General features: G+C 62.2%; 2 protein-coding genes across 7 annotated transcripts in view; one reads left to right on the top strand and one right to left on the bottom strand.

Moving 5' to 3' along the window:
- Positions 1–21,547, bottom strand: part of CORO7 (coronin 7) — a 57,776-nt gene that overhangs the window by 4,923 nt on the left and 31,306 nt on the right. For all 6 annotated transcript variants that reach the window (XM_081820149.1, XM_081820153.1, XM_081820155.1 and 3 more), the window contains 7 exons: positions 2,768–2,822; positions 2,290–2,347; positions 2,065–2,210; positions 1,892–1,984; positions 1,613–1,759; positions 964–1,090; positions 495–670 (listed from right to left, as the gene is read on the bottom strand). In XM_081820149.1, the coding sequence (XP_081676275.1) occupies positions 495–670; positions 964–1,090; positions 1,613–1,759; positions 1,892–1,984; positions 2,065–2,210; positions 2,290–2,347; positions 2,768–2,822 (802 nt within the window). The remainder of the gene's footprint in view (positions 1–494; positions 671–963; positions 1,091–1,612; positions 1,760–1,891; positions 1,985–2,064; positions 2,211–2,289; positions 2,348–2,767; positions 2,823–21,547) is intronic.
- VASN (vasorin) lies at positions 7,402–18,470 on the top strand. Its single transcript, XM_081820156.1, has 2 exons — positions 7,402–7,542; positions 15,802–18,470. The coding sequence occupies exon 2, from the start codon at positions 15,812–15,814 to the stop codon at positions 17,840–17,842; it is 2,031 nt and encodes a 676-aa protein (XP_081676282.1). The 5' UTR covers positions 7,402–7,542; positions 15,802–15,811; the 3' UTR covers positions 17,843–18,470.

Below are 21,547 nucleotides of genomic sequence, written 5' to 3'. Positions count from 1 at the left end.
CAGTAACAGGCAGGACAGCTCAGTCCCCAGGGTCTGCATGGCAAGCAGCGTGCCTGGGCTCCCACCTTCTGCAGCTGATGCCCCACTGCTGGGAGGCCCAAGCTCTCTGTCTGCCTCAGCCATCTTGTGCTCTAAGCCTCAAGTGCCAACTGTGAAGTCCCAGAAAGTGGGGGGGGGGGGGGAGGCAGCATGGAGTGGTGGAAAGAGCTCAGGCTTGAGGCCCAGGCAGCCTGGGTTCGAACCCCAGCTCTACCACTTACACGGCTGTGTGACCCGACAGGTCACTAAACCTCTCTGTGCCTCACTGCTCTCTTCCATCTGTAAAACGGGGATAAGAGTGGTGTCCCTGTGGGACAGTGGAGGGGATTAAAGGGGATGCCAGGTGGGTGCCTGGAACATGGTCTGTGCTCAGAGAGTGTGAGCTGGTGTGGGTACCCAATGCCCTTAGCTTCCTGCAGGGCCCTGGGGGCACTGTGGTGGGTAGGGTCCCTCACCTCAAGCACAGCCACCTGCCCACCATTGCTGAGCAAGGGCACGGCCACGCGTAGCTGGTTGGCACAGAATCCGTCACTCTCGCCAGGCGTGGTGAGGTTGAGTCCCTTGAGGTTGGTGATGTGGCTGTCTCGGTGCAGGACGGCGCCCTGAGCATGGCGGAACTTGGAACTGGGGCCTGGCGGGCGGCAGGGACAGAGCCACATGCGGATGCCCTGCCTGCCCGCCCGCCCTAAGTCCAGGCTGCCTGCTCCCCTCACTGCAGGGTGCACGGCCCGTGCCCCGGCCTCTGCCAATACAACTCACCCAGAACTACGCCCACAACTACGCCTGGGAAGGGGACTTGCAAGGCCAGGGCTCCAGGGAACATCCAGGCTGCCCTCTTACTTGAGACTCACCTCATCCCACAAGGACAGGTGACCCCACTGGGAGGGGCAGTGGACAGAGACAGGGTTAGTGTGACGCACTTACCCAGCAGGCTCTGTAGGGACCTCTGGCTGGGGCTGGTGCTGATGCCACTGGTGCTAGAGAGGGAGGGCCCCAGGCTGGAGGGCGTGGAGGGCGAGGTCAGCGAGCTGAGAGGGGAGGAGAAGCCCTCCTGGGGGAGAAGCACCCTGGGTCAGACAGCAGGCCCCTGGGTGTGTTGGCCAAAGAGAGAGGGGGCACTGGGGTCATCACTCTGGGCCCCTCCTCCCGGGCTGTGGGACACCGTGGGGGCAGGAAGCCCCACTGTGGGGCGTTGGGTGAAAACACAAACACCGAAGCTGACGGGCTGGAGGTGGCACAGGGCGAGCTCAGCTTCAGACTGTGGGGACAGAGGGTGGCAGCTACCAGCTCCTAGCTTTGTAGGAGGACAGGCCCAGTTCGGTTAAGATCTGCCAGGATTTTAAGAGAAGCCAGAAATCTGGATTTTTCTGTGAAAGTCTTGCTTTTCATGTGTTTGCTCAATTTAGAGAACAGTGCGAAGTTATTTATGTTTCACGTGTTTCTCTCTGTTGCGCTTGACAGCTAAAAAAGGCTCAAAGACCAACAGGCAGGCAAATGCACTTGCCCGATTTGACTCAGGGCACCCACTGCGGCAGCATGATGGGGAGGACGGGTGGTCGGCCCGGGCACTTACGCTGGGGTCCGCATCACCCACAGGTGTCTCTGCAGGCGGGGCTGCTGCTGGCGGGGCTGCATCAGAGGAGGGCTCCGTGGGGGGCACCAGGCAGGAAGTGAAGCTGGGGTAGGGCCGGTGAGCTGGGTGGAGGCTAACCTTCTGCACCTGTGGGAAGAGGCTGGTGTTTGAGGCAGGGGGAATAGGTGTTTGAGGCTGGGTTAGCATACAGCTGGACTGCAGGGCGGTGCGGGGGGGGAGGGGGCGCGCTGGGAGCGGCCAGCCAGGCCGTGGCCCTACCTGCTGGTTGCTCCCAGCCCACCAGGCATGGGGGTCGGAGGCAGGCACGCAGCCTGCCGTGTCTGGGAACAGGTCCTCGTGGAACTCCACAGCCTGGTGGCAGACAGGTACGTGGCCAGGGAGGTCCAGGACCCCCAAGGCCCTCCTAGCCCCTCACCCAGGGCCCCCCTCACCTTGCGAGGCACATGGTAGCTGACAGGCACGATGGCCGCATCGCTCAACTGCAGGACGCGGAGCACCTCGCAGCCCATGACGGCCAGTGCCCGCCGGGGCACGAGAGCCACCCCGCGCAGCACGCTCTCCAGGAGGCACTGGGTCACTGTGGGGGGGACACCACGTGAAGACGGTCAGGGAGGGTGGGAGAGAGGAGGGGGAGGACGGAGGAGAACAGGGCTTACCTGGGCTCAGTGCGAGCTGCTGGGGGGCCACCTCGTAGCAGTACAACTGACTCTCCCCCTGAAACAAGCCCAGCCTGAGCGCCACTCGCGGTCACTCCCCCTGCACCCACCCCAGCTCTGCCCCCTGTACTCTGGGCTGTATCCGCGGTGGGCTTCACTGTGCACGATGTAAGAACAGGGCATGATCAGGATTTACAGAGTGCCTGCCATGAGCTAACCCTGCTTGATTGTTGGCCTTGTCCACAAAGCTGACATTCCTGGGAGTTACAGTCATGCCGACCCGAAGGCCACTCAGCCTGGCAGGGGTGCAGCCCGAGTCGTACTGCTTAGGCTTCTTTCTGGGGTGGACGGCACTCTGCTGTCCTCAGTCTCCCAGCTGGCTGGCTAGGTCAAAGGATGGGACAGAGCTGGCACGTGAGGGCACTACCCTGGGGGGACGGGGTGCTGACATGGACAGGCACTCCAGCGTCTTGCTCACCTTTCCTGCCAGGATCAGGAGCCCGGAGTCTGGGTCCAGCAGGGGCAGCAGAGACCTGAGGGAGAAGAGGGCTAGCTGGCGGGATGAGGCCAGCCTCTGTGCCTGAGGGCAGCCGGAGAGCTCTCAGCCTCGTGACTCCAGACGGGGGCTCGGGCCAAGCACCACGCTAGCCAGGAGGGATGCAGCCCCTCTACCTGCATCCAGCCTGTCCCCTGGGACCCTCCACCTTCTCTCTCCCTGTGCTACCAACACGCCGACAGCGAGCACATTCCCATGTCCCAGCCTTTCTTGCCCTGGGTCCTCCATCTGCCCACCTGCTTCACTTAGGATTCGTATGGACCCTGGGCATAGGGGAGCAGGCCCCTCTTTCTACACCTCAGTACCAAGCTCCATCCCAGGCTCACCAGCTCCAGAAAGACTCCACATATACTCTGTCCCTGGTCCCACCTTGGCCAGCCTAGGCATCAGGCCAGAGTTACCAGGGAAGATGAGTGGGTGTGCTGGAACCAGGGACTCCCTCCATCCCTGCCCAGTGCAGTTGGCCTGGGTGCTCCAGGTCTGCACTAAGGTTTGGGGACCCCCTCCTCGGTTACCCCATGCTCCTGGTGACATCTTAGAGACTCAGAACCCCTCTCAGCATGACTTTAAAACTAAGGCAGGGGCTGGGACCAGGGCCTCCTTCACCACAGTGCTTCCCTGCCCTCCCCATTCTCCATCCCCACCCTGCTCCCAAGGTGGGGCTTTGGGTGGGGGGCAGTGGCTGGGAACATAGAGGGCAGGCTGGAAGCCCCCAGCACCCCTGCTGCTCTATGCCAGGCTCCCCTGGGCCGATGGCCTGTCACTGTCCAGGAGAACTCTGACAGGTGCCTTCATCCATTTGTTTCTTCTCCTGGTCTTGGTTTCACGTCCCTAGGAACCCAAGGGCCTGGACCCTCACCCCAATGCTGACACTCGCCCTCAAACAGAGTCCCTTCCTCATTGTGGTCCCAGTGGTTGCCCAGCTGCAGCAGCTGCATCTATCCCTCACCCAGGCAACAGAGGGCCAGGCCCTCCCCTTCGCCTGCCTGTCCATTCCCTCCTGGTTAGCTGCCCAAAGCCCGCTTGCTGCCCACCTCCACTCTCTACCCTACTGGGAGCCACAGAGTGGGCTGGGGAGCTGGGTGGGGCCCTGGGTGTCTCCACAGTTTCCTGGAGTACTCTGGGCCGGTCACCTGTGAGTAACAAGGGCTCTAATTACCTTGGGCTGGCAGGGTGAGCTGGGCTCAGAACTGCCCTTCTTGACCTGATCTGACTAGTGCCTTCTGTGGGGGAGCAGACGGGCAGGGGCACAAGGTGGGCGTGTGACCTGGGGCACCCCCACACTGATGCTGGCTCCACTGGGGCTAGAACCAGGTCCCTTCAGCGGCTCTAACAGGACTTTCATTCACTCACTCATTCACTCCCAACCATTCATTCCTCGGCCGAGCTGATCTGTGCCCAGCCCTTGGCTCAGCCTGCAGTTGTGATTGGAGGTGAGTGCAACAGACCCCACCTCTGTCCTCAGGTTGCTCATGGCTTGCCTGAGAGGCAGACACACTCCACTGCCCCAAACATGGGAAGGAAAGATTCCCTGCAGACGCATGGCAGGGGGCAGGGGGACTTGACTCTGGCTGGCCGCAGGGGAGGAGTGTGTTCCCTACGCCCCAAGGGTTGAGGAGGAATCAGCCAGGTGGGGAGCATACTCTCCAGACAGGAAGAACAGCCTGTGCAAAGGCTCTACGGTGTGGCGGGCAGGTACCTGGTCTGTCTGGGGAACAGGGTGAAGGATGATGTGGCTGGTGGCCTGGGCAGTGAGGGTGAGGGGCTGAGCCTGGGGATGGGGTGGGTAGAGGCCAGACAGAATGGGGCCTGGTACATAAGAAGGGGAATTCTGCCTCCCTCCATCGGACGAGCAACAAGAAGCTGATGACATGTCTTAAGTGAAGGGGGACAGGATCAGACGTGTGCTGAGTGGAGATTGCTATGTGGAGATGGACAGGAGAGGGTGGAAATGAGAGGTGATGGGTTCAGGGCAGCGTCTGAGAGCGAGTGGAGTGACTCCTGAGGCCCCACTGTCACCTTGGCAAGAACTGGGGAACAGGTCTGTGGGTGGCATTGACAGCTCATCCGTGCTCTAAACCAACCTCCTCAAGACGCTCCACCCGGCCTCCCTGTACTCTCACCGCATCAGCCCCACCTGGCCAGCCCACTGACTCAGGCGCTGGGGGGCACGGGGGCAGGAAGTCACGGAGGGCAGGGCTGGCTCCTCCAACAGGTCAGGCCAGTCTTCCTTGCCTCGGGCAGAGCCATCCACGACACAGGCCAGGAAATGGGGTCAAGGTACCCAGCCCCCAGGGTTGACCAACAGCTGGCACGGGCCTGACCCCGGGCTTGGAAAGAGAGCGAAGCCAGGTGTGGGTCTGGAATGCAGAACACAATTCCAGCCTGGCAGAGGACCAGAAGTGGTAGGGGTGGCAAAGGCACCTCTCCCGCTGCCACGGTATGTGGCAGGGCGGGCATCTGGGCCTGCCACTGGAAGGGACTCTGACCCAGGTCCAGGGGTCTGCTCCAGACCCAAAGTCATAGAAGGTCTAGAGCCCAGGTTGTGCCCCTACCTCCAGGCCCACGTCCCAGAAGATGCAGGATGATGGGATGGTGGTACCAGGTCACGTGAGGGAGGAGTTAGCACCTGATAATCCCATCAGCTTTCCCAGTATTCCTGCATTTAGCGTAGGAAGTACTGCTGGTCAGGAAGAGCAGCTTTAGGAGTTCTCTGGTTCTCCTTGCCAGCCCATCTCTCCCCTTCAGACTCACCAACCTAGATATCCTGGCATTGCCACTGGTCCAAAGCAGTCCAGATCCTTTGGATCTGTCCCTGCCACCCAGGCTGGGCAGTTGGGACCCCCCCTCTCGGACCAAGCCTTGCCCCACACCCCCTAGCTGCCTTAGAATCAGGTTCTAAGGGGGGGTAGTACCTTTATTCCCTATGAGAAGAGAATGGAAAAACCGGGGAGGGGGTCCCCTGGAAGCTACTCTTACACCTCTGGGGGGAGTAGGAGCATAGCATGTGTGAGTCCAGGCTCAGGACTGGGGTGCGGGAGAGACCCTTTAGGCGGGTGGGATATCCCTATCAGCAAGAACTGGACACAGAAGAGAGAAGCTTTGGGGCCTGTCAAGAAGTCCTGTTCCTTGGGGAAAGTCAAGCTAGAGGCCCTTGGAGCACCCCCCCCCGGGGAGGGCATGTGTGGACCCTCCTGAGAGCTTTAGGGGACACAGGGCCATCTGACCAAAGCCACACAGTACTGACTACAGACTCAAATGTCTCAGGAATGTGAGTGAGTGAAGCAGCCTGGTGGGAGACACTTGGGAGTGGTGGGGACTGGGGCAGCCAGTGAGCCTGGGCCTCTATCAGAGGGGGCAGCTATTACTCAGCCCTTGCCCATTGTTCCTATTTAAGGCAAGCTGGGAAGCCCCGTTTTAATGTGAAACCACCGGATTTTTCAATGTTGGCAGTGGCTTCAAAGTTTTAAAAAGTACCAGATAGGCCAAATGAAACACAGCCGAGAGCCAGCACTGGCCCAGGAGCAGAGGTTCACAAGCCATGCCCCACATCTACATATACCAAGAAAAGCATGTAGTGCAAGCTGGGCTGGAGGGGATGACAGGTATGCCAAGGCCCTCTGGAAGTTGGGAGCTGAGCTGGTCCTCAAAGGCTCTGAGGCATGACCCTGACCACAAACATGGAGCAGGAGGGCAGGGCATTTTCCTGGAATATTCCAAGGCAGGGGATTTTTCTGGACTAGTCTAGCCCCTGGCACCACCCTCCCCCCTACCAAGGGCCACCATCAGCTGCACCCAGGCCCCACCCACTGATGGTGAGGCCCAACCTCCCACCCCATCTCACCCCTCCAGCACTGTGGGGCCTTGGGCAGACTCACTTCCCCTTCCTGTGTCTCAGTCCCTTCTTCTAAAATGTGGAGAAGGTGGCCCAGGGATACTCACCTCCCTGAAAGCCCTCATGGTTAAAAGGACCCCAGAACTCAGATTCGGCATTAGAGATTGTACTTAGGAGGCTCTCAGAGGGCTCTGTGTGGCCTGCCCAAGAGTTTTTGAAACTGGGATTAGCTACCAACAATAACACATTGAGAGATTTCACCTAAAAGCCCCAGATTTCCAGTTTCTCTTGAAAAACCTGAAACTCTGGCAGACTGGGGCAGGTCGTTAAGGCAGAGCCCTTACACCAACCCCTACTTTCCCTACCCACCCACCGCCACCTCCCCGGGTCTCTACAAGCTGTGGGGTCTGCTCCTTGAGTTTAAATAGTGCCCTTATATCGCCTGCCTGATGTGTCATAGGTATCCGGGTTTGGGACTCTTGGTCTCAATATTCTCTTGCTTTTATGAAAAACAGGGACCCGCCCAGAGTCATATGGCAAACTAGCGGCAGAGCAGGCGGGAGCGCGGGACTCCTGCCTCCTCAGTCCGGAGGTGGATGAGTGAGTTTATCAGGCAGCCGGCGAAATGACCCCTTTAGCGAAGAGAGGAGGCGGGTCTCTGTCGGCCCCGCCCCTCCCCGTGGGGGAGCGGCCCCGCCCCCAGCCCTTAAAGCGCGACCCGCCTCCCGCGAGCTGACTCCGCAGCCCAAGCCCGGGGCGGGGAGACACGTACGCTGCTGCCTCGGGACCCCGGAGCCCAGGACCCCACCGGGCCGGCCGGCCCGCCCCGCCCGGCTCCTGCCGCCGCCGCCGCCGCCCCCCGGTGAGTGTCTGCCGGGCCGGGGCGCTGCGGGCGGAGACCGGGGGCGCCATGGGGTGGGCTGTGCAACGCAACGATCACGCGCGCGAACCCCCCCCCCGTCGCGCGCACACGCACTCAGGACGGACACGCGACCCCCAGCCCCGCACGATCACCCGGGCCGACCTGGTCCCAGGGCGGGCGGGCCCCATGCACCCCCTGCCCGCGCCCGACTCGCCCCCTCCTACGGCAGTCCCGGACAGCCCCACGGCCGCGCGCGCGTCCAAGGCTCACCGGCCGGTAGCCGGCAGGGCTGTGAGCAGACAAAATAAACACCCCCTCCCTCGCTTCCTCCTCCCACGGCTGAGCCCTCCGGCATGACCAGTTTTATGAATCAAACCCCTTTGAGGGGACAGCCAAGCCAAAGACTTGGTTACTTTTAGCTCCTGGAGTGGGACAGTCTAGTTCTGGGCCTGGAGCCCTCCGTGCGCCTGTACAGATCTGTGTAGATTGGCCGCCTGGTGGTACTGAGGGCCCTTGTCACTTAGGACAGAGCCAGGGGGCCAACAGGCATGCAGCCTTGGGGAGGCGTGGGGGTGGCTAGGAGGTATCTGATGCCCCGTGGGGGGCAGGGGACAGACCTTGGCAGGCTGCGGCCCTTCATTTTCCAGATATTAGGGTGCCCCATCTCTGCCTCTGCCAGGGACAGGGCTTTGCTTGGGCTATGAACCCAGTGGCCTGGAGCCAGCTTAGTCCTTTGTGTCCCTGGGCTGGCAGCTCTGGGGCCTGAGGGCTGCTGAGGTCCCCTGTGGTCACTGGCAGGCCAGGCGATTGGTGCCAACCATTCTGCATTGCCCCCATTCGTTAAAGATTACCACAGCAGGGTCACCGACTGCCTCTCCTGCTGGGGCCCAGGGGTGGAGTCTGCAAGGTGGGAAGGAGGAAAAGGCCCCTAGGGTCCCACTGTCCCCCTGCTTGCCTTTTGCACCAAGGGCAGGTGAGGTTCTGGAAGAGACACCAGGACCCAGAGCCCTCCTCTGCAGGGCAAGAGCTTATGGGGCTGGGACACTACTAAATTTCAAAGGTTCCTTCCCGCTAGGGTGGACTTTGGGTGTTGGGGGCACAGAAGGGTAGCTGGGTGGGTGCCCTCCAAGTGGGGTCCACTTGAGCTGGTCCAGAGGGCAGTGAAGTCCAGTATGGGCCCAGCTGTTGGCAAGGCCCAACAGGATAAGGGAGGCGTTTGGGGGGATGGGAGAGCAGTCCCCTGAGTTGGCTGTCTTCTCCCAGGGGAATCAGCCCCCGGAGCTTCTGTAAACAGAGTGTCAGAGGCAGGAAGAGGGCTCTGGTAATGAGCAGCCCAGCTGGATTCCCTCCAGACCATTATCTGGCCTAGGGAGGGAGGATGAGCACACACGTGCCAGACGGGGGGCCCCCGGGCACTGGCTGTCCCCACCTCCCCCAGCTGCAGACTGAAACAGCTACTCTGGGACCTGTGGGTCCAGAAGGCCAGATGTGGCTGGTGGGGGACTGGTGTCCCAGGGCACTTTCTCCAGACTCTGGAAAGGGGGTGGGGGGGCTGAACACGAGAAGCCCCTCAGACATTGACCAGACATGTGCTCTCCCTAGGAAGCCTCCTATGGCAGGCAGGGAAATGCCCTGGGCAGGAGATGGGTCCAGAGTTTCTGGCTCCCATTCCTGACACCCCTACTACTGCCCTGAGGGAGCTGGAGCAAGACCCATGGGGTTTTATAAGTGGACCCCACCCCTGAGCTGGGCAGCTCCTGGGAAAAGGAAAGTGGGATCTCAGCTGGTTCCAGGAGGCAGCTCCCACCTCAGAAAGCCAGCCAGCCAGCCGGTCCCCCTTGGTGACCAGAGAGAAGACTGGGTGAGCTCGTCCCACAGAAGCATCCCTGACCATCTACAGGCCCTGAGCTCTTGGGAAGGGCAGCAGTGCTACCTCATGGGGTTAGTGACCCCTCCTGTAGCCCCCCTCAGCTCCCCTTAGAGTCCCTCCCTGAGCCAGGGAGCCCAAGGCTCGGCGCTGCCAAGAAAACCAGCTCCCCTCACTGCTGTGGAATTTGCAAGAGTTCTTGGAGAAGGGGGAGGGAGTGAGTGTGTGTGTGTGTGTGTGTCAGAGCGCGGCCCAGTGGGCGTGTGTCTGGCGTGGGCATGTGTCTGTGCGCGCGTGACTGGAACAGGGTTGTGTTTGGGGGCGGGCAGGGGTGCTGCAAGAGTCTGAGTGCACCGCAGGCGGACAGAGGCTCAGCCTTCTTCCTTTTATCGGTTTCCACATTCCAGAGGCAGCCGGATTGCTTTCCCTCAGCTGGCTGGGCCGCCTGGCTGGCCAGGCCCTCGGGCCTCCCCCACTTTTCCTCATTCCAGCCTCCCTGGGTATGAGGAGGCTGAAGCAGGCTCCCTTGAGCCACCTTGGTTTTGGGGGGTAGAGGCAGGCAAGGGGCCAGTTCTCCAGGTTGGGGACAGTCCCCCCAACCAGTCTCCTCCAGGGGAATGCAATAAGGCTCTGACATTCCTCTGCGGCTGCCTGAGAGATTTAATTAAAGAGGGAGGAGAGAGCTGGCTTGCACTGAGAAGGGGCTGGGGCTGAGGCGGTACTGGGGCCCCTACTGGCCCTGGGCCTCGATGGGCAGCAGTAAGAACTGAGAGACCTGGGCGGGGGAGCTGGGTTGTGGCTCCCCTGATCAGTTCGCAGACCCCAGGCAGGGCCAATTCTGCCACAGCGGAACCCAGAACCCCAGGCATGGCAATAGTGAGAAGGGCAAAGACCCCTTTGAGGTCATTTCCTTCTCAGTCCCTGCCCAGGACCCAGACAACCTGGGCCCAGCTGGCTTGGGCTGGTGGCCTCCCTTGGTGACTAAGGTCTTCCTCTGGCAAATCCAGGGTTAATGGCAGGGTTAGGGCCTTACTTGATAGATGCTTGGCCCTGGGTGGGGACAGGACAGCCAGGAGGCCCTGCGTCTGACTGAGCCCAGCCCCTGTGGCATCACACCCGCGCGTGCCGATGGTGGCATCTGGACTGGCCCATTTCTAGTTGGGCCACAGCCACCAAATAGCTCCCGGGGCAGCAGGTGTCCTCTCCCAACAGAGTGGCACCTCTCCTGACTGAGATGACATATCCCGCCGCCCTGAGGGCCCACTTGAGCAGAATGGCTTTAGTCACTGGTCTCCCAGGCCTGGGCTGACAGGTCTGGTGGCTGCCAAGTCACCCACGGTGTCACAGAAGACACCCATTTGGGGCTAGGCAGCTCCTGCCTGGGAGGAGGGGGGCCCAGCTCCTGCTGTTTTGGCGCTGCCAGCCAGCCATACCTGCTGGTGATCCAGACCCCTCCCTGGACAGGGAGACAAGGCTGACATCCAGACTGTCCCCCTTTGCAATCTTCTGCCCCAGGGTCTGAGCCCTGTAAGGGAGACTCACTGAAGGAGCTTCTCCAAAGTACAGCTCTGCTTGGGCCTTATCCCAGAAATTCTTATTTCATTGGCAAGGAGTGGAGAGGGCATCAGGAACTTCCCAAAGCTTCCCAGGAGATTCTGATGTACAGCTGGGGTTGAGAAACCCCTGGGGTTGTAGGTGGGAGACACAAACGCAGAAAGGGAACTGGATGAGGTCATAAAGCTGTGTCTTGGGCCTCATGTGTAGAATGAGGAGAGCAGGCTGGAGCGGTAAAGAGAGTAAGGCAGACGAGCCGAGACCAAAGTAGGGACTCCAGGCTTCATCACAGGGTCAGACTGCGGTCCCCACCCTCACCTTGTCCCCTTCCCCTGAGGACCTAGAACAGAGACCCCGACCTCTCTGCTCTGCTGTGCCCCAGGGATGGCGAGATGGGTGGACCCAGCCTCGGCTCTGAGCCTCCTCAGACACGTCAGCGAAACCGGAGCCAGCCATCCTGGCCGCCGGCATGGTCCCCGCCTGCCTGGGGGGGTTGGCAGACTCCTGGGCTGGGCCACTGCCAGGCCTGGCCGGCAGTGTTTAGCCAGGGTGGGGGTGGGGGGGCCAGCACTGGGAGCCAGAGGCCCAGAGCCTCAGGGTCAGACCTGCAGCACCTGACCCCTGCACCCACTCTGCAGTGTCTGGCACAGGAAGGGACTGTGCTGGCCTCATCTGTCTGTCTGTCTGTCTGACCCTATGCCCCCACCACCCAGGCGTGTGGCCTTCCCCAGCAGCAGTGAGATGTGCAGCCTGAGCTCTGATGCGGTCCCCCAAATGCCTGGGTCCCACCCACTCACTAGTACCTGCCTGACCCAGGGCCTGTGTGTGAGTGGGTGCCTCCAGATGTCCCCCACACTCAGAGGTGTGTGGGGGCACCAGGGTCCCCGTCAGAGCTGAATAGGATGTCCTTACTCATAGAGCCCCTCCCTCTGCTCCCTTCCCCCACTCCCGGGTCATATGCTGAGGGGGGCTGGCCAAAGGACAGCTCACTCCCCCACCCCCTTCCAGAACTAAATACACCCCTCATCAGGCTGCTCTCTCCAGCTCCTCTCCCACACTGAAGGGTGGAGGATGGAGGGCAGCCTCCCCATGGAGGCCTCACTCTGGGCGTAGGGGGGCCTCCTGTCTGTGCTGAAAGTGGCATGAAGCCCCTCCCACACCATGGCATCCTCACCCCATATGTGCAGAAGGCAGGGCTCAGGTTTTATGGGTAACACCTTCAGTAGCTAATGTTTACTGACCACTTAGCATGTGCTCCAAGTACAAACTAAACAGCCCTGACGATCAGGCACTATAACTAGGAACGCCCCCTCTCCCCTGCCCTTCATAGACGGGAACCGAGGTGAAGGACCATGGCTAGACTGTCATGCAACCACACAGGCAGTGGGACCTTAAAAAGCCCCATCCCAGCAACTGTCCCCTGGAGGGCAGCACAGCCAGCAGCAAGAGCCTAAGCCTCAGTTTCCTGCCTCTTCCCACCACACCATGGTGGGCCAGGCCAAGGTGAGGAGGCTGCAGAGTCCAGGGGGAAGAGCGCGGACCTGGACCCTTTGCCCTTCTACTTCCACTACCCCCCAAGCCCCAGGGCTGCCTCCAGGAGGTTCTCCACACCCTTTGCAGAGGGAAAGGTCCCACCTCCCTGCCTCGGGTCAGCAGATCAGATATCAAAGCCCAGGCCCCTGGTCCTTCAGGGCTGCTGGAATTGCAATGGCCAGGACAGCCATGACCTCCCCCTGAGACACCCCACTCCCAGTGCGCACGCGCACACACACCTCCCAGAACGAGCCCAGACAAGCGGAATCACTCCCAGAACTTGTTAAAACAACTCCCCCACTTAAAAACAAACAGAACAACACAACACTACAACCCTGGGTGCTCAGAACAACTCCAGAGAGTGAGGCAGGGCTGGTGAGAAACTGAGGCCCAGAATTGGAAAGGGACTTGGGAAGCTATTTAGGGGCTGAACTTGGGCCTGAACTCAGGCCTCTGTCTCCTGTTGCCCTCCTGCCCACCCCCTCCACAGCCGGCCTTCACCTTCTGGGTCCCTTCTGGGGGCTATGTGATCTGCTCTTGGTGCCAGGAGAGCCCATGGCAGAGCCCCTGGAGCAGCAGCCCATGCCAAAGCCCCAGTGCCGACCCCCTGCTCGGGCCCAGGTGCTCACCCCAGCATCCTAGCAGGTGGGCAGCAGGTTAGCTGCTGCCTGCTGGGGTCTCCCCGGCCCAGGATGCCAGTTGCCCTTGTTCTGACCCAGCCCCTGCTCCCCACCTACTCAGCCAGATTGCCATCCTGTGGCTGGACAGACCTACGGCTCCCTCATGATGACTTTATGGATTAAAGGGCCAACAGACTCTGGGCAAAGCCCAGAGCCCACCCTGATGCCCCTCCTTGGCGCAGAGTGGGGAACACCCCCCAGCACGCAACCTAGGCCCCCAGGGGCCACGCCCGGGCTGTTCAGTTCTAAATGCTCCCAGTCCTAGGCTGTGTCAACTCTGAAATGCTTGGGGAGACACTGAAGAAAGCAAGGCCTCAGAACTGGGATGCCCCTGGCCCAGGCTGCCTGACTGGAGCATGAGCTCTTAACCATGACCTTATACATAGCCCAGGGGGAGCTGAAGCCGTAGGGGTGGCCACGTGTAGGGTCCCCTCCCACCCTGGAGCCTGGCTGCTCCCTTCCTGACCCTGCCTGCCCCGCTGGGAGAGCTGATTCAGGGGGAGGCGGCTCACCCCACACGTGGACGTGGGGGGCGGGGGGTGCTCACAGCCCACATCTGGAGGCCAGGCCACACCCGCTGCCTTCTGAGTCAGTGAGGGTGGAGCGGGTCCACTTCGGGGAGGAGGCTGGGTGTGGTGCACGCAGCCCCCTTGGGATGGTGCCGGCAGGGCCAGAGGGGCACAAGGCCTTCCAGGTCCTGGTCCTAGCATCTTCTGAGGTTGGGTACAAGGCCCTGCCCCACCGTTTACTCAGCAAAGGTGAGCTAAGCATGCTCTGGGACACAAGGAAGCGGACAGGAGAGAGAGCAGGGGAAGGGGCACCAGCTGGGGGTCAGGGAAGGCCTCCCTGGCTGGCCTCTGGAAGGTGGTCATCAGTGCAAACGAGCAAGGGGCAGAGGCTGACAGTCCCACTTCCGGGGCAGAGGGGACCCTGCAGGCGGGTAGGGCCTGTGCAGGCCCAACCTGGTAACAGGCCTTTACCCAGAACTGGTCTCCCCAGTGACTTGTCTTGTCTATCCTGGGACCACCTGCCCCTCCTCTTCCTCACATTGCGGGAGCCTGTGTTCCTGGAGGAGGAGCCTGATGGATGGCAGCGGGGCAGAACACGGGCTCGGCTGAGGGGGCCATGTTACCTGCCATAGCCTGACGGTTGGCAGGCGTGGGGGAAGGGGAGGCTGAGCCCCAGGACAAAAGGCCCTTGTGTGAGCAGAAGGCGCCTGGAGGGGAGGGGTGCCGGTCTCTTGGGGACTCTCGGCGCTCAGAGAGTGAGGACTGCTGCTAGGGTGGCCCCTGGGCTCCCCCAGGAGCCTGAAAGGGGGCCTCATACTGTGGCCCCATTCAGTCTAGAGCAGTTCCAGCTACAAGCTGGAGCCCAGAGCAGCTGAGGGAGCCACCCCCTCATCAGCAGGGCAGGACCATCCCAAGCTGCAGGCCCAGCTGCACCTGGACATGGTTAAGGACCTAGGCTCCGGCTCAGATTTCCTGGCAGTGGGACGGCAGCAAGTCACTACACCTCCTGGAGCCCCCCCCTTCTGTCATCTGGGAGCAATGAGGATAGTTTCCACCTGCCATGGCTGCTAGGGGCACCACATGAGGGGACTGTAAATGCTTGGTGAGCTAGCATGGGGTGAAGAGCTGCTGCCCCTTATCCTCAGTGCTCAGGCCAGAGTGGACCCCAAGAAATGGCAAATGAACCAGTCTGCAGAATGTTTCTAGGGCCAGCACTGCTTTTGGGACCACCCCGCAGCCAGTGTCCCCCCGTGCCCCCTGGATGAGCCCAGGGAGGCCAGGACCCCCCACCTCTGGATCTGTCATCACACCTCAGAGATGGGGGATCTGAAGCCCAGGGTTCCCTGCCTCCCTGTCTGCCCCCCCACACAGGGGAACACCTGCCAACAGCTCAAGCCCCCCTCTGCCCCCTCCCCTAGGAACATTCCCCCTGGCCACATCCTGGAGGGCCCTCAGCTCCCATACTGGGCAGGTCTGACTTCACAAGTGGAAAAACACCGATCCCATAGTTTCCATGTGAAGTCTTCCTGCTGCGGTCTCCTCCTCACTTGGAGGACACAGAGCGTGGCGGCAGGGGCCAGCGGCACGGGGCAGCCAGCTTCTCTGCTTACGCGCTGGCTGCCCGCCCCTTCTCTCCCAGACGCCGTGGGGAGGGGCTGCTGCTCTTGGACCCACGGGCTCCCCCCCTTGTCTGTCCACCTCAGCAGAGATTTGTGGGGGGGAGGGGACTTGAAGGGAGAGCATGGAGCCTGATGCTTTTTGACCATGTGTTCTCTCTGAGCCGCAGAGGTGAGAGGGCTGGGGTTAAGGAGAGGCGAGTTTTTGTGGCCACTGTCTGGGGGCCAGCCTCTCTGCACGCATCAGCCCACCGAGCCCTGGTGACAGCGCAGGAAGTAGCAAGTGATGGCATAACGAAGTCACGGGAGGGCTCAAAGTCACTTAGGGAGCTGATGGGGCTGGGACAGGAATGGGGCCGGGGCACTGGGGACCTGACCATAACTGCTGTGCGCTGTTGGATTTGGGGGCAGGGAATGCCCTTCCTGGTCCCTCCCTGGCGTGGCTGTCACCCGGGCCCCTGGCTCACGGTCTCCTGTCTCTCTCTCTCCCCTGCTCCCAGGAACCAGAAGATGTGCTCCAGAGTCCCCCCCCACCTGCTGCTGCCGCTGCTGCTGCCGCTGCTGGCCCCGGAGCCCGGGGTGTGGGGCTGCCCAACCGGCTGCCAGTGCCACCAGCCACAGACGGTCTTCTGCACCGCCCGCCAGGGAGCCACCGTGCCCCGCGACGTGCCACCCGACACAGCGGGCCTCTACATCTTCGAGAACGGCATCACCACACTCGACGCAGCCAGCTTTGCCAGCCTGCCGGGGCTGCAGCTCCTAGACCTGTCGCAGAACCAGATCGCCAGCCTGCCCGCTGGGGTCTTCCAGCCACTCGCCAACCTCAGCAACCTGGACCTGACGGCCAACAGGCTTCGCGAGATCACCAACGAGACCTTCCGCGGCCTGCGGCGCCTGGAGCGCCTCTACCTGGGCAAGAACCGCATCCGCTACATCCAGCCCGGAGCCTTTGACACGCTCGATGGCCTCCTGGAGCTCAAGCTGCAGGACAATGAACTGCGGGCACTGCCCCCGCTGCGCCTGCCGCGCCTACTGCTGCTTGACCTCAGCCACAACAGCCTCCCGGCCCTGGAGCCTGGCACCCTGGACACTGCCAACGTGGAGGCACTGCGGCTGGCTGGCCTGGGGCTGCGGCGCCTGGACGAGGGGCTCTTCAGCCGCCTGCGCAACCTCCACGACCTGGATGTGTCTGACAACCAGCTGGAGCGCGTGCCGCCCGCCATCCAGGGCCTGCGGGGCCTGACGCGCCTGCGGCTGGCGGGCAACACCCGCATGGCCCAGCTGCAGCCCGAGGGCCTGGCCGGCCTGGTGGCCCTGCAGGAGCTGGACCTGAGCAACCTGAGCCTGCAGGCGCTCCCGCACGAGCTGTCGGGCCTCTTCCCCCGCCTGCGGCTCCTGGTGGCCGCCCGCAACCCCTTCAACTGCGTCTGCCCCCTAAGCTGGTTTGGGCCTTGGGTACGGGAGAGCCATGTGGCGCTGGCCAGCCCGGAAGAGACACGCTGCCACTTCCCGCCCAAGAATGCTGGCCGACTGCTCCTAGACCTCGAATATGCTGACTTTGGCTGCCCTGCCACCACCACCACGGCCACGGTGCCCACCACGAAGCCCGTGGTATGGGGGCCCACGTTCTCCCCTTCCAGTCCAGCTCCCACCTGGCTCAACCCCACAGAGCCGGCCACCGAGGCCCCCAGCCTGCCCCCTGCGGCCCTGCCCACGGTGGGGCCTCCCCCCCGGCCCCAGGACTGCCCAGCGTCCGTTTGCCTCAATGGGGGCACCTGCCACCTGGGGGTGCAGGGCCACCTGGAGTGCCTGTGCCCTGAGCTCTTCACGGGCCTGTACTGCGAGAGCCTGGTGAGGCAGGGGCCCCCACCCAGCCCTGCCCCGGCCACGCTGCAGCCGCCCCAGCCCCTGCCCCTGGGCATCGAGCCGGCCAGCCCCACCTCCCTGCGCGTGGGGCTGCAGCGCTACCTGCAGGGCAGTGCCGTGCAGCTCAGAAGCCTCCGCCTCACTTACCGCAACCTGTCAGGCCCCGACAAGCGGCCCGTGACGCTGCGCCTGCCCGCTTCACTTGCCGAGTACACAGTCACCCAGCTGCGACCCAACGCCACCTATTCCATCTGCGTCAGGCCTCTGGGGGTCGGGCGGCTGCCTGAGGGCGAAGAGGCCTGTGGGGAGGCCCGCACGCCACCAGCCAGCCGCTCCAACCATGCCCCCGTCACCCAGGCCCGAGAGGGCAACCTGCCACTCCTCATTGCGCCGGCCCTGGCGGCCGTGCTCCTGGCGGCCCTGGCTGCTGTGGGGGCGGCCTACTGCGTGCGGCGGGGGCGGGTGGCGGCGGCTGTAGCGCAGGGCAAAGGACAGGTGGGGCCCGGGCCTGGGCCCCTGGAGCTGGAGGGGGTGAAGGCCCCCTTGGAGCCAGGCCCCAAGGCGACTGAGGGCGGTGGGGAGGCCCTACCCAGCGGGCCGGAGTGTGAGGTGCCACTCATGGGCTACTCGGGGCCCAGCCCCCAGGGGCCCCTCCCCACCAAGCCCTACATCTAAGCCCGGGAGCGACAAGGCTGCTAGGCCGGGCTCTCAGCCCTGCTGGGATCCGCCAGCGCCCTCCTGCGCCAGACCAAGGAAGTTCTCAGATCCCTACCGGGAGGACACATCAAGGTCGCAGCTGTGTAACCACAGCAAGACCCCGCCCCTCCGTCTCCTCATCCATGAGATCCTGGGACCCAGGTGACCACCTCTAAGGTGCCCCAAGCCTGAGTGCCTACGCGGGTGGCGTCTGCCCTGTCCTCTGCAACGTACAACCCCTGGGGAAGGGTGGGGCGGGCCCTGCCGTGTGCTGGTAACACAGGCCCAGGGCTGCCAGGCCCCCCTCCCAAGGAGACTCCGGGGGCCAGTGAAGGAAGCCCCCAGAAAGACAGCAGAGGAAGAGTGGGGCTGGGGATGGGGCATGTGGGTCAGCCTCGGCCCCAAGGAGCAAAGGAACAAAAGAAACTGGAAAGACAGACGCTTTAGGAACACGTTTTGCTTTGGTTTTTTAAAAATATATTTATAAGAGATTCTTTCCCAGTTATTCTGGGAAAATGTTTTCCAAACTCAGAGACAAGACTTTGGTTTTTGTAAGACAAACAATGATATGAAGGCCTTTTGTAAGAAAAATAAAAGATAAAATGAGTGTGTTTCTCTGGCGTGGCCCAGGGTACCTGGGCTGGGTGAAGGAGGGTGGGGGTGCAGGGTGGGTGTAAACGGATAGCTCTCTTTGTGGGGAAGCTGGGGGCCAGGAACCCTCTCCCCAATGGGCACCAGGCCCTGGTCAGCAACCCCTGGGCTGGGGAGGGCTGCTGCTGACGACCATGCCAGGAAGGGTGGCCCTTCCAGGTACCCCACCCTGGGCTATGTCTGCCCAGCCTCAACTGGGGTGCCTGGTGCAGCCTCTCAGTTGAGACTGGGGTGCAGGCGGGAGCAGGGATGGGAGCTGGGCAGCTTCTAACCTTGAACAAGAGGGACATGAAGGCAGCCTCACCCCACCCAAGCCCAGTGGTCTGCCAGCAGAACTGTAGTGCTCCTGTGAGGCTGAGCAAGGCTCATGGCAGATAAAGGCCAAGAGTGTCCCCAAGGATCCCTCCTTGGGAAAGGGCCTGACAGGCACTTCACTGCTTCCCTTCCTCTGTGAAAGGGGCCCCTAGAGCTGCGTCCTGCAGGCCCCCACAGATGGTGCTGGGCCAGAGCACACAGCCCTCCCTAAAGTCCTGATACCCTTCTGCGTAGGCTCAGGCTGGGGCACCTTGCTCCCGGCCTCGTGGTCCAACAGCAAAGAGGGGTCTTGGTGGAGGGGAAGCACAGATCCTGAATGACAGGAACCGTCTGGTGAGTGGGGAGGAAGGGCCAAGCCGGGGCTGTTAGGGGCAGGTGGCCCAGGAACAGGACCAAAGGTCTGAGCCTGGCTTGCAAAGGCCTGATGGCCTTGTGATGCCCCTTTACTCTGCACTGGGGATGTGCCCAGCCTTTCCAGAAACCCCGGAAGTGGGAGTGTTTTCCAGGAAGGCCACGGGCTGTGTGGGGGCAGGGCCAGGGATGCAGACTGCAGCTCTGGCCTGGACTGGGTGCTGGGAGCTTGGGAACAAGGATGGTAGCAGAGCACCTTCTCCCATGACCCTGAGACAGGAGGCAAAGTGGGCCCAGGGGCCGCAGAGAGGCTGCGAACCCTGAGCAAGCCTCCCCGAGGCCCCATGCCTGCATCCCCTCTGTGGGTCACGGCCACTGGGCCCTACCAGCCTCACCCTGGATGGAAGGAGGCAGCTCAGCCAGGCCTGGGGAGCAGGCCCTGGGGCTCAGGGCGTTAATGTCAGCGCCAAGTCAGGCCCAGCCACGCGAGGCTCTGGATTCAATTAGCGGAGGCTGTGGGTTCTGGCATGGGAAGGGAGGAGGTGGGCGGTGGGTCATGGCAGGCAGAAGATGGTGGCAGTGAGCCTGGGTGGGGCCCCTTCTTCCTGAAGCAGTGGCGGCCCAGGTGGATTTCCTGTGAGCCTGGGTCCCATTAGGGGAGCGGCTATGGTGAGGCCTGCCCTCCCCCTCGGCAGCCCTGTCAAAGGGGCCATTGTGGGCCTGTGGGCTGCTGCTGAACACAGCGTGGCTGTTGAATAAATGTTTTCACTGCAAAGCCAAACCTGGCCTAGTGGGATGGCAGGGGGTGGGGTGGGGGGGCGGGACCCAAAGACAGAGGCTAAACACTCACTCCAGCGCCTCCCAGAAAAGGTATTTGGGGTGTCCCATCAGATCAGGGCTGGGGGCTGTAGGGAGGCCCAGGGGCAGAGTGGAGACCAAGCCAAGAGGCAACCCTTACACAGGGCAATCCCAGTGGCTCCAGGGCAGGGTCCAGGGATGGACATGGGGAGATGCCAGTGTGACTACTGGGTCCTTGCTGCTGCAGGCCCTGTGCCACATGGGCTACACATGCTCCCGTTAATGCCCAGCAAATGCCCTGCAGGAGAGAAGCACCACCGGCTGGGGAGGGGAGTCGGCAGCTTGCTCACAGCAGGCAGGGATAGGATCCCAACACAGCCTCCCTGGCCCAGCATGGGGCTGCCAGCCATGCGGGCCTCCAGGAGACGGGTGGGGCCACTGCGAAGGACAGAAGCTCCCTGGTGTGAAGCAGCAGAAACTGAACCCCAGCCTCCACCCTGCCTGGAATGGCTGCTGTGGTGACCTCAACAATCAACTTCTCTGGCCTCAGATGCCTCTTGAGGAACACGAGGAGATAAGTTCCCATCTGCCTGTGGCCGATGGGTACAGCTGACCGTTCACCCACCCAGAAGCATTGCCCCGAGACAGTGTTTCTGAACCTCCCAGTCTAGAACATGAGCTGCTCCTTCAGTGTCAAGCCTGCCCTGCCACTTACCCTCCCACCTCCACCCTGCACGGACCACAGCGCCTGGGACACCCACTGGGCCTGCTGCCTGAGCCCGGCTTCACAGACAGGTCCCTGACGCCCTGCTCTTCCAACCATGGCATGTCTCCTCTGAGTGAGCGGCACTCCACGGACAATGGGGATGAGCAGGGAGGAGGACACAGGTGGGAGCTGTGACAGAAGCCTCTGGGAGGGTGGGGCCCTGGGCACTCCCTAGGAGATGACAGGGAGAGGTGTTTGCCTGATCCCTGGCCCCCTCTAGCTTTGAAAAGAAACACTCACTGTTCTGCTCAAATTGAGATGGAAAATCTGTAAAACAGAGAAGAAATTGAGGGGTACAGTGGAAATCCATGGCTGTCCCCGCATCTGACACCCTGCATACTTCCCTTCTTCAGTCCAGATCACTCAGCAGGGCTGACACCCCAGGGAGGCTGAGGGGACAGGCGATCCGCCACCACTACACCTTGGTCCACCCGCTTTACCGAGGGCCGGAGAGTCCCCACTCCTCTGCCAAGGGCGTGGCCTGGCAGGGCAGGGGCCAGGACTGGGGGATGGTGGGGGTGGGACACTGGTCTGGCCACCCATCTGGGAGTGATTTGAGAAATTCCAGGCCTTGCTGGCCCTGCGAAGCTATTCTTAACTGCTCTAATTACAGGGTCAGCCTTGGCCAGTGGCACCGTGGGGTCTGGGCATCGTTAACTCCTCCAGAGGCCACGCTGGGGATGGGCGGGGGCTGCTCTGCGGGGGAGGGGGACCCATCAGGGGCCAGGGGTGGAGTCTGGAAGGCAGGAAGTGGTGGGTGGAGGAGCACTTGATGGCTAGCTCTGGGTCCCCTTTCCAGGCTG

Source organism: Leptonychotes weddellii, chromosome 5, assembly GCF_054177405.1.
Source record: "Leptonychotes weddellii isolate Sample4059 chromosome 5, ASM5417740v2, whole genome shotgun sequence".
NCBI lineage: Eukaryota > Metazoa > Chordata > Mammalia > Carnivora > Phocidae > Leptonychotes > Leptonychotes weddellii.
Note: the sequence above shows the minus strand (reverse complement) of the source record. Positions and strands in the feature narration are given on the sequence as shown.

Excerpts from the sequence above, each read along its gene's own strand:
- VASN (XM_081820156.1), top strand. The coding sequence starts at position 15,812 with ATGTGCTCCAGAGTCCCCCCCCACCTGCTGCTGCCGCTGCTGCTGCCG.